Source organism: Leucoraja erinacea, chromosome 15 (assembly GCF_028641065.1).
Source record: "Leucoraja erinacea ecotype New England chromosome 15, Leri_hhj_1, whole genome shotgun sequence".
NCBI lineage: Eukaryota > Metazoa > Chordata > Chondrichthyes > Rajiformes > Rajidae > Leucoraja > Leucoraja erinaceus.
In genome coordinates, this window is record NC_073391.1 from 31,163,387 (window position 1) to 31,174,670 (window position 11,284).

At 44.7% G+C, this 11,284-nt stretch overlaps 1 protein-coding gene across 1 annotated transcript; it reads right to left on the minus strand.

Annotated features, from left to right (window-relative positions):
• Nucleotides 1–2,214: 2,214 nt before the first annotated feature.
• LOC129704121 (uncharacterized) lies at nt 2,215–10,939 on the minus strand. The gene is made up of 2 exons (XM_055647023.1): nt 9,035–10,939; nt 2,215–5,792 (listed from the first exon to the last, which is right to left on the minus strand). The coding sequence occupies exons 1-2, from the start codon at nt 9,093–9,095 to the stop codon at nt 4,852–4,854; spliced, it is 1,002 nt and encodes a 333-aa protein (XP_055502998.1). The 5' UTR covers nt 9,096–10,939; the 3' UTR covers nt 2,215–4,851.
• Between the last annotated feature and the right edge of the window lie 345 nt (nt 10,940–11,284).

Below are 11,284 nucleotides of genomic sequence, written 5' to 3' on the forward strand. Positions count from 1 at the left end.
TTCCTTTTGTCACCTTTTTGTCTCCTTTGCATCTTTAGCCTTTGTCTGCCCATCTGCCAATCAACCCTCCACGTCCCCCCCTCTCAACTGCATCCGCCTATCACTCAGACACAAAAAGCTGGAGTAACTCAGCGGGTCGGACAGCATTTCTGGAGCAAAGGAATAGGTGACGATTCGGCAGGGCTCTCGCTTAACTTTATTTCCCTGTAGCCAGCCGGGCAACTTTGGCAGCTTTTTAGGTTGCCAAATGACAGTTTAGGTGGTCATTTAAGATGGCTTGCATGACGCGTGTGATAATGTGCTCGGACGAAGCGCGTAGTTACCAGTCGGAATTATACTCAATGAAGCATTCACATGTTATTTCTGCTTCAAATAAAATCACAAACTAAACATTCACCAATCAAGACATGATATATCCCACAATGACATGCAGCAAAATTATAAGACAATATCTCAACTATTTTTACACATTGTATTTAATGCAATTTCTATTAGTTCTTTCCACTTCCAAACAAAAATGTGGTTGGATTATTCAGCGTATGATCAACATGTGTCAATAAATCCTGGACCATGGTAACATATATGCGTACGTATAGTTGTGAATGTTGCTCACTAAATAACTACAGTGCTGATACTCCATATTAAGATCCGTTAAAATGAATTCTGTAATAACGTGTCAACGGCAGCAGTGACAATTGAACACTGCGGTTTTAATGTTCCACGTGTTCACAATTTAATTAATACATCTTTATGGATTAAAACAAATAATAACATTGGGAATTAAAACACATTTGATTTCATTCAGGACAATAGGGTCAGGGAAGGCGGTGTGTGTGAATCAGTGCGGGGTGGATAGATGGCGGCGGGGGGGGGGGGGGGGGGGTAGAAGGCAGTCGGTGCAGAATGGATGGATTGAGGCAGATGAATTAGTACGGGTTGGTTGGAGTTGGTAAAATTGTGAGGGGAGAGCACGGGGGATGTCAGTGGTGTTGAATGGGGGGGGTTCAGTACGGGATGGATGGGGGTAGACAAAAGTGCTGGAGAAACTCAGCGGGTGAGGCAGCATCTATGGAGCGAAGGAAATAGGCAACGTTTCAGGTCAAGACCCTTCTTCAGACTGTTCCTCCCATTCTTTTTGAATGGGAGGATCAGTACAGGATGGATGGGGGGGGGGGGGGGCAGTACAGTGTGGATTGTAGGGTCTGTGCAGGATGAATGGGAAATCACTACAGGATGAATGGGAGAAGGTGCAGGGTAAACGGAGGGTGGGTCAGTACGGCATGAATGCGTGGATTAGTACAGGATGGATGGGGGAATCAGTACAGGATGGATGGAGGAGGTGCAGGATGGATGGGAAAGGGGTAAGTACAGGGTGAATTGGGGAACCAGTGTAGGATAGATAGGGGGGGGGGGGCAGGTACGACCGTTTTTTTTTAAGCGCCGGGTAGTAGATTTGCAAGCAGCGGCCGCTATCAGGGCGGGCGGGGTGCAGTGGGAGGAGGAGATGGATGGAGCCGCCGCTGCTGCCGCTGTGCGGGACCCGTCATTCGCTCCGACACTTCGTCACCACGCACCTAGTATCTTTCTCACGCAATACAGCCGTCACCGCCGACACAAAACGTCGCGTTCCTTTTCTCCATAGATGCTGCCTGACCCGCGGAGTTACTCCAGTTTTTTGTGTCTCACTTTGGTACAAACCAGTATCTGGTTGCCAAGCCGGGCAAAATGACTCGGCGTTTAGTTGCTCGGCGGCGCTTTGAGTGGTCAATGGCACCCGGGCAACCATTAATTTCGAGCCCTGTTCGGGTCTCAAACCGAAACGTCACCTATTCCTTTTCACCAGAGATGCTTTCTGACCTGTTGAGAGACTCTTGCTTTTTGTGTCTATCTTCGGTTTAAACCAGCATCCACAGTTCCTTCCTCCACCTATCACTCGCTGGGCTTTGGACTTTATCTTGCACTAAATGTTGTTCTCTTTATCATGTATCTGCACACTGTCGATTGCTCAATTGTAATCATGTATAGTTTTTCTGCTGACTGGATAGCATGCAATAAAATCTTTCCACTGTACCTTGGTACACATGACAATAAACTAAACACATACTCGTCTATCTTTAGGCCTCTAACAGGCCACTATATTAACTGCCTCCACCACGACCCCTGACACGGTGGGCTGAAGACTCTTAGACTCAAAGACAAATGTAAGGACAGACAATCTATTAACACACTTTATTGAAGGTTAAAGTCATCCAAATGTCAGTAATGACACATACAACAATGTATTGATAGTAAAATTGTGTGGCATACAGAGTTTCTAAAGGTAAATTCATTTGCATATGTAGAGCACACCCATAGACCATAAAATGGAACACAAACCAAGCCACCACCCATTTGAAGTTGATAACTAGAGCCAGGATGTTTAGGCGCTAAAAATCTCTGAAATAGGCAGGCAAATAGGCATAATAATATTACAAAAAATGCACAAAAAAGGAATTTATTGACAAAATCAGGCATAAAAAGGCATGTATTTCCAACACCTAAATATGGTTAAAACTAATAATATAAAGGTATACCACATTATATGACCAAAGTTGCCTGGCTGCATATAATTACTAGCATTTTTTTCAAATTATCTGGTGTTAAATTATGCCGTTTGTCAGACATTATATGCTTCAGTTGTGAAAAACTTATTTCTACCCCAGCTGAGGTCACTGGTGCATACCCGAAACAAGCTACAGACTCTATATTTGTGTCCATATTTTGTGCATAACAACTACCTTTGAGAACTTTAGCTATGTTTTGTATGTCCTCAAGATCTTTGTTACCTAAAATCACTCTCTCACATTTTTCTTGTATGTCTTTACCTACATCGCCAGGAACTTTACAAATATCTTCAGTTACTTTGTTGAGAACCTGCAAGTTATTCACTAATGTTTCGCCACGTTTTTCAAGGGAAGTGATAGCTTGTGGGAAGTTTACAAAATTGGAAGCAATAAACAGAAGATCGTGGTAGGGAGACTTTTTCTGCATGATTTCGCTGAGGATCCTGACTGCAGCAGATTCTTCTTCTTCAAAACAGTTGACGAATTATCTTTTCAAAATTTGCAGCATAGTCGAGTACAGCAGAGACCAATGTACCCCACCTAGTCATAACGGGCTGAGGAGGTAGCGGAATCTTGGGTGCCATTTCCTTGAACAACTGCACACGTGACGGTGCTTTGAGGAGGATTTTCTTGACATTGGAAACTAGGCGATTTACATTTGTAAACAAGCCACTAATGATGACAAGTGAAGATGTAAACAACTGAGCAATTGTTGAGCTGTTTGACTTCTCCAATACTTCCGATGTCAACAAATACTCCTTTGATGGTTGACCTGCCTCCAGTTTACCGATGACCGCATTGGCAACATATCTCCCCACAGCATCAGTTGTCTCGTCTATTGAGATCCATATTTTGGTGCATGCAAATTCATTTCCAATTTTCTGCACAACAATGTTGAAGTTGCTGTCAACATAATTTTTCCGTAATTATGTCTCGCTCGGTATATGTTCCTCTGTGTATTTCTCTAAAAAACCTCTGAGAGATTTGTTTTCCAATTTCCACAGTGGAATTCCAGATCAATGAATGCCTTGCACAGATCACTCAAAAACTCAGATTTGCGACTGGAGCCAGCAGTAAAGATAGTGAGGAGGGTAGATTTTACAAGATCTTTTCTCCCCTCTCCCATCAGGCAAGAGGTACAGATATGTGAAAAGGCACACCTCCAGATATAGGGACAGTTTCTTCCCAGCAATTATCAGGCAACTGAACCGACCTATCACCAACAGGAAAGCTGTCCTGACCTCCCATCTACCTCATTGGAGACTGGGACTATTTTTAATCAAACTTGTTTCGACTTTATCGTGCATTAAACGTTATACCATTTATACCAGAGCTCTGCTCTAGGATCTTTGATTTATACTGTGTCTGCACACAGTGGGTAGCTTGATTTTAATCTGCACAGTGGGTGGCTTGCCATAGAGGGAGTACAGAGAAGGTTCACCAGACTGATTCTTGGGATGTCAGGACTTTCATATGAAGAAAGACTGGATAGATTCGGTTTGTACTCGCTAGAATTTAGAAGATTGAGGGGGGATCTTATAGAAACTTACAAAATTCTTAAGGGGTTGGACAGGCTAGATGCAGGAAGATTGTTCCCGATGTTGGGGAAGTCCAGAACAAGGGGGTCAGTTTAAGGATAAGGGGGAAATCTTTTAGGACCGAGATGAGGAAAACATTTTTCACACAGAGAGTGGTGAATCTCTGGAATTCTCTGCCACAGAAGGTAGTTGAGGCCAGTTCGTTGGCTATATTTAAGAGGGAGTTAGATGTGGCCCTTGTGGCTAAAGGGATCAGGGGGTATGGAGAGAAGGCAGGTACAGGATACTGAGTTGGATGATCAGCCATGATCATATCGAATGGCGGTGCAGGCTCGAAGGGCCGAATGGCCTACTCCTGCACCTATTTTCTATGTTTCTATGTATAGTCTTTCTGCTGACTGACGAGCACGCCACAAAAGCTTCAAACTGTACCTTTGTACACGTGACAATAAACTAAACTTATGTTTCTAAGCAACTCGTAAGATTGACAAAGTGTCTGGAGTAACGCAGCGGATCAGGCAGCGTCCCTGGAGAAACGGAATCTCTAGGTCGAGACCTATTGTTTTTACCTATTGCCTATTATTTTTCTCCAGAGATATTGCCTGTCCCGCTGCGTTAGTCCAGCACTTTGTGTCTATCTTCTATGTAAACCAGCATCTGCAGTTCTTTCCTACATATCTAACGAATTCTGAGGTAAGTGAATTTTCAGCTCAGCCACTCGCTTCCCAGGTCTCTCGCAATATCTCCAAGCACTGATGAAATTCACACTCCGGTTTAATGCTGCACTGAGGGAAAAGAATCCGCCGCGACTCCTTGCAGCAGGTGACTGGCGGGAATCCGGGAGGGAGCGGGAACTCCGGGTTCCCGCGGGGCAGGTAGAAAGCCAAGGAGACGTGATCCCAGCAGCAGTAAGGCTTCAACTTGTTTCGGGTTGAATCGGGTCTCCACATCCAACCGTGGTCGGATTTGGAAACGACCGCCTGGATGTCGTTGCCAACGAGGGGGCAGCTGCTGAACAAGGGAGCAACATCTGAGGGACACACCACCACGGCGTGCATGACCTCCTGCTTGTATGTGAAGGTGCCCAGGACCCGGAACTCAGCTCGCCTGCCGCCACACACCGAGTTCTCGTACATCTCGAACAGACTCTCCATGTCGTAGGTGAACTTGAAATTCCCGTATCGAGATTCCTCTTGGAAAGGAGGTGAGTTGAAGAATTGATGTATTGTGTCTGAAGGCCAACCATTGGCTTCTATGATCTCTTGGTACTTGTTTTTCTCTCTCTCCTTCTCATTTTCAGATATTTCAAGACTCCACCACGAGAAATGTTCATACACTCCAATGTTCTTCGGAGTCTGGCTGGTGAAAGAGCGGCTGGAGCAGATTCCTTGGGCACCGGTAAAGGTGGTGACGTGGGACAGGTGTGTCGGCTGGAAGCGAGCCCGGTCGCTTTCCCCTGCCCGTAGAAACTTGTAGTCTGGCGTTACATCGTACTGCATCTCTTCCCATAGATCGCAGCGTAGGTGTTCACATGGGTAAAATGATTCCTCTCCACTCTTGGCGGAGCCCGTTTCGTGCCGTTTGCCGACGTTGAACATGCTTCCAATTTTTCCGTTTGCCTGTGTTCCGATTCTGCTGAGACTACTTAGACCTTCCGGGAGAGGAAACAAAGTAAATTATTTTAGACATTGGAGAGGATGCCTGGGTATGGTGTGACCAAAGGGGTGAGGCCATCTACGTGGGAGGTACAAACTTAAAGCACACGGCATTGGGGGTTCAGTATTGATGTGGATAGAGAACTGGCTGGCAAACAGGAAGCAAAGAGTAGGAGTAAACGGGTCCTTTTCACAATGACAGGCAGTGACTAGTGGGGTACCGCAAGGCTCAGTGCTGGGACCACAGCTATTTACAATATATATTAATGATCTGGATGAGGGAATTGAAGGCAATATCTCCAAGTTTGCGGATGACACTAAGCTGGGGGGCAGTGTTAGCTGTGAGGAGGATGCTAGGAGACTGCAAGGTGACTTGCATAGGCTGGGTGAGTGGGCAAATGTTTGGCAGATGCAGTATAATGTGGATAAATATGAGGTTATCCATTTTGGTGGCAAAAACAGGAAAGCAGACTATTATCTAAATGGTGGCAGACTAGGCAAAGGGGAGATGCAGCGAGACCTGGGTGTCATGGTACACCAGTCATTGAAAGTAGGCATGCAGGTGCAGCAGGCAGTGAAGAAAGCAAATGGTATGTTAGCTTTCATAGCAAAAGGGTTTGAATATAGGAGCAGGGAGGTTCTACTGCAGTTGTACAGGGTCTTGGTGAGTCCACACCTGGAGTATTGCGTACAGTTTTGGTCTCCAAATCTGAGGAAGGACATTATTGCCATAGAGGGAATGCAGAGAAGGTTCACCAGACTGATTCCTGGGATGTCAGGACTGTCATATGAAGAAAGACTGGATAGACTTGGTTTATACTCTCTAGAATTTAGGAGATTGAGAGGGGATCTTATAGAAACTTACAAAATTCTTAAGGGGTTGGACAGGCTAGATGCAGGAAGATTGCTCCTGCACCTAATTTCTATGTTTCTATGTTTCTAATAGGGATTAACGGGTCCCTTTCAGAATGGCAGGCAGTGACTAGTGGGTTACCGCAAAGCTTGGTGCTGGGACCGCAGCTATTTGCAATATACATCAATGATTTGGATGAAGAGATTCAAAGTAACATTAACAAATTTGCAGATGACACGAAGCTAGGTGGCAGTATGAACTGTGAGGGGGATGTTATGAGAATGCAGGGTGACTTGGACAAATTGGGGGAGTGGGCAGATGCATGGCAGATGAAGTTTAATGTGGATAAATGTGAGGATAGCCACTTTGGTATCAAAAGCAGGAAGGCAGTCTGTACTATCTAAATGGTGTCAAGTTGGGAAAAAGGGAAGTACAACGGGGTCTGGGGGTCCTTGTACATCAGTCTATGAAAGTAAGCATGCAGGTATAGTAGGCAGTGAAGAAAGTGAATGGCATGTTGGCCTTTATAACAGAGGAGTCGAATATAGGAGCAAAGAGGTCCTTCTGCAGTTGGACAGAGCCCTATTGAGGCCACACCTGGAGTATTGTGTGCAGTTTTGGTCCCCTAATTTGAAGAAGGACATTCTTGCTATTGAATGGAGTGCAGCATAGGTTTACAAGGTTAATTCCCGGGATGGCGGGACTGTCATATGCTGAGAGAATGGAGCGGCTGGGCTTGTACACTCTGGAGTTTAGAAGGATGAGAGGGCATCTTATTGAGACATATAAGATTGTTAAGGGTTTGGGCACGCTAGAGGCAGGAAACATGCTCTCGATGTTGGGGGAGTCCAGAACCAGGGGCCACAGTTTAAGAATAAGGAGTAAGCCATTTAGAAAGGAGACGAGGAAACACTTTTTCTCACAGAGAGTGGCGAGTCTGTGGAATTCTCTGCCTCAGAGGGCGGCGGAGGCCGGTTCTCTGGATACTTTCAAGAGAGAGCTAGATAGGGCTCTTAAAGATATCAGAGTCAGGGGATATGGGGAGAAGGCAGGAACGGGGTACTGATTGGGGATGATCAGCCATGACCACATTGAATAGCGGTGCTGGCTCGAAGGTCCGAATGGCTTACTCCTGTCTATTGTCTATTGAGTCAGTGAGTGACTGAGTAAGTTAACTGTTTCCATCCCATGGACAGAATTATTTCCTCTTGGAAACATTTTAGCGAGGATAAAATCATTTTGATAGAATTATCAATTAATTCGACATGCGATCTTAAAATCTGGGCCCCAAGTCAAAAGGTTTGATCAATTTTCGGCTGCAGATGAAAATGGTTGGGAGTGGCCGATCAAAGCATATGACAAACAACAAGAACAGAAAGACTTAAGGATGAAAGAAGACGTGCATATGCAACGCAAGTCGCATTCAAAAGGCAGCATTTCTGGCAGTCCCTTCGTACTACTGATGAGTTGGGTGTAGAACTGTATGTCAGTGGAAAATTACAGCGTTGAGTGTAAAATTCCTGGGTGCTGTTGCAGCTGCGATAATGGAACATGCGGTTGCGATGAGTCATTTCAATTGAGGAACCAGCCTTTGCTTCCGCCCGCATACCGATATATATTTGAAATTGGATTCTGTAGAAGGGCTGGGTAATCAGGAAATTGGAATATTTTAAAGAGTTAAAGAGTTGAAATACTTGGGGCATCGTTTTTTTTTTAAAGAATTGAGGTCTACTTTCTCTTTCTCTTTCTCTCTATCTACCCATGGGGAATAATTTGGGGGGAACGCCTGTGCAACATGTGTAATTTGAATCCTAAAAGTAACAAAGACTATAGAACATTAAGTTATCAGCAAAAAAAAATGTTTTGGAGATGAATCTTATCCGGTCGAAGGAACATGGGATGTAGAAACTTTAAAAAAAGGGAAAAAGAAAAAAGGCGCTGAAACGATATAACCCCGGGGACCCCTTGTCTGACATAAGCAACCCTGTTTATAGAAGAGGGGGGATGAAGGAACAAGTTCGATGGGGAAATGAGGAACAAAGTTGGGAATAGTGTAGACCACCTCCCCCATATAAGATCCTGTAGGAGTGGGGTGGGGGGAAGGCTCCAGCACTCCTACAGGGATGGGCACCCTCAGAAGGAACTGATACTGATAGCGACTTGGAGACTGAAAAGGCAGATGAGAAAGCAGAAGGGAAAGGGCTGAGGAAGAAGAAGCAGTAATTGAATTCAGCAGTGAGAGAGGTAAACAACGCAGATGACCAGCGAGAGAAAACAGCAGATAAATTAAAGAAGATTGGAAGAGAAAAAAAGCATGAGAATTGAGGCTGCTTAAAAACTTTATCTCACAAGCCAACAGCCTACACCGTTTAAAACAAAACTTGCCTTCGAACTTTGAATCACTTTTTGCAAACAGCTCGTCTCTGCAGGAGCGAGAGAAAGACATTGAGGAGAGTTTGTGAGTGACCCAATGGTTGTGGGGCGTGGCAAGATCCTGATTGACAGGAAGTCTGACTAATCACAATCTGGATCAAAGTCTATTCACAGTGCCCAGGATCCTGATTGACATAGAATTGGGCCATCCTATTGTGAATCATACCGACCTGCCCATTCCTAGCAGATGAAGCTTTTTGTGGGCTTGGTTAATTCTTATTCATTTTAACTCTCTTTCCAACAAGAAGACGACTTTCACAACTTAAAGACAACGCTGACAACTACACTAGCCTTGGCCTTCCCAGCCCATCTAGCCATTATTAAGTGCAATACCCATTTGAGTGGCCATGACAAAATCTCCCAGGGGAATGCCTGAGCTAATAGTACTGCTCACATGGCAGCTTGTAAATTCTGGTCCAAAAAGAATTAAAGATTCTAGTAAACAGAACAGACTTGTCAGACAAGGGAAGGTTTAGAAATTGCAAAGGGACGCCTTTGACTAGGGAAAATAATTATGGAAACAAAAGGGCAGTGCCATTGATTCCACTACGGGACTCTGGATCACAGCCCTTTTGGACAAATTTGTGTACTTGATGTTTTTCTGTCTGTTATTTTATATGCACTCCCTTACGCATGCTGATAAGAAGGATAAACAATAGAGATACACCGTACAATTTAAAAACCTAATTGTGATGCCCATTTGTGACCTCCCACACTAAAAGTACGTACAGGTTTGTAGGTTATTGATTTTGGTAAATTTATAAATTGTCCCTAGTGTCTGGGTTGATCGCTGGTCGGCACAGTCTCGGTGAGCTGATGGATCTGTTTCTGCGTTGTATCTCTAAAGTAAAGGTGAAGTCTAAAGTCTTTTCATTTCCAGAGACCCGGGTTTGATCCTAACGATGCGTGCTGTCTGTATGGAGTTTGTACCCTCTCCTTGTGACCACGTGGGTTTTCCTGGGTGCTCCGTTTCCTCCCACACTCCAAAGATTTGGTTTGTGGTTTAATTAGCTTCTGTGAATTGTCCCTAGTGTGTGGGATGGAACTAGTGCACAGGGTGATCGCTGGTCGGTGCAGACTCGGTGGGCCGAAGGGCCAGTTTGCACGCTGTATTTCTAAGTTAAACTATACTAGACTAAGTATCACTTGGACAGGTACATGGATAGGAACGGAATATGGGTCAAATGCAGACAAGTGGAACTATCTTTGATCGGGTGTCTTGATCTGCATGGACGAGTTGGGCCGAAGGGCGTGTTTTAGTGCAATATTACGCCATCACTCTATTGGAGTAGTTTATCTTGGCATCATGTTTGTCGTGGACATTGTGGGCCGAAGGGCCTGTCCCTGTGCTGTACTGTTCTGTGTTCTACGGGTTCCTGTGCTGTACTGTTCTGTGTTCTACTGTATGTTAAAACTGATAATCATCAATGTGATCGTTCTGAAATCCCACTGGTTCAGCAATTGGCTCACCAGGTGGAGCGGACCACAGCATCATGAGGTAAAATCTGTACTTTGATATTGACCACTGACAAATCTCACTTGATTTATTAAATATTTATTTGCGCTCCCGACTAATTAACAGCCGACTCTTTATTATTTATAATAGGTCTGGCACATAATGTAGTGGTCCTTTATAAACCATAGTAGCCATAAAAGAGTAATTTGATCCATCACACGGCCAATTACGGGCCATAGACTCACAGCGTCCTACAGCGTGGAAACAGGCCCTTCAGCCCAACTTGTCCACACTGACCTTATCTTACAGTCTTTTGTCTTCTTTTGGGGGTGGCACAGTGATGCAGCGGTAGTGTTGTCGCCTTACAGCACCAGAGAACTGGGTTCAATCCTGACTACAGGTGAAGTACGTCTGTACGTTTGTATGTTCACCCTGTGCTTGTACGGAAGTTTGTGTGTTCACCCTGTGGCAGCATATGTTATCTCAGGGTGCCCCAGTTACCTCCCACACTAAAAGTACGTACAGGTTTGTAGGTTATTGATTTTGGTAAATTTATAAAGTGTCCCTAGGTGAAATCTAAAGTCTTTTCATTTCTGGCTTTTTTTCACCCATCCGCCAATCAACCCCCCCCCCCTCCCCCCCCACTAATGATGAACAGTCGGTATACCAGAACCAAACACAGTCAGTTAATTAGAAAAAATATGTACAAATCCAGACTCAATAAAGTTACCCCATGTGTAGGTGAA

Coding starts and splice junctions, on each gene's coding strand:
- LOC129704121 (XM_055647023.1), bottom strand. CDS start 9,095: ATGTCTTTCTCTCGCTCCTGCAGAGACGAGCTGTTTGCAAAAAGTGAT. Junction 5,793..9,034: donor AAGTGATTCAAAGTTCGAAG/GCAAGTTTTGTT, acceptor CTCTCCCGGAAG/GTCTAAGTAGTCTCAGCAGA.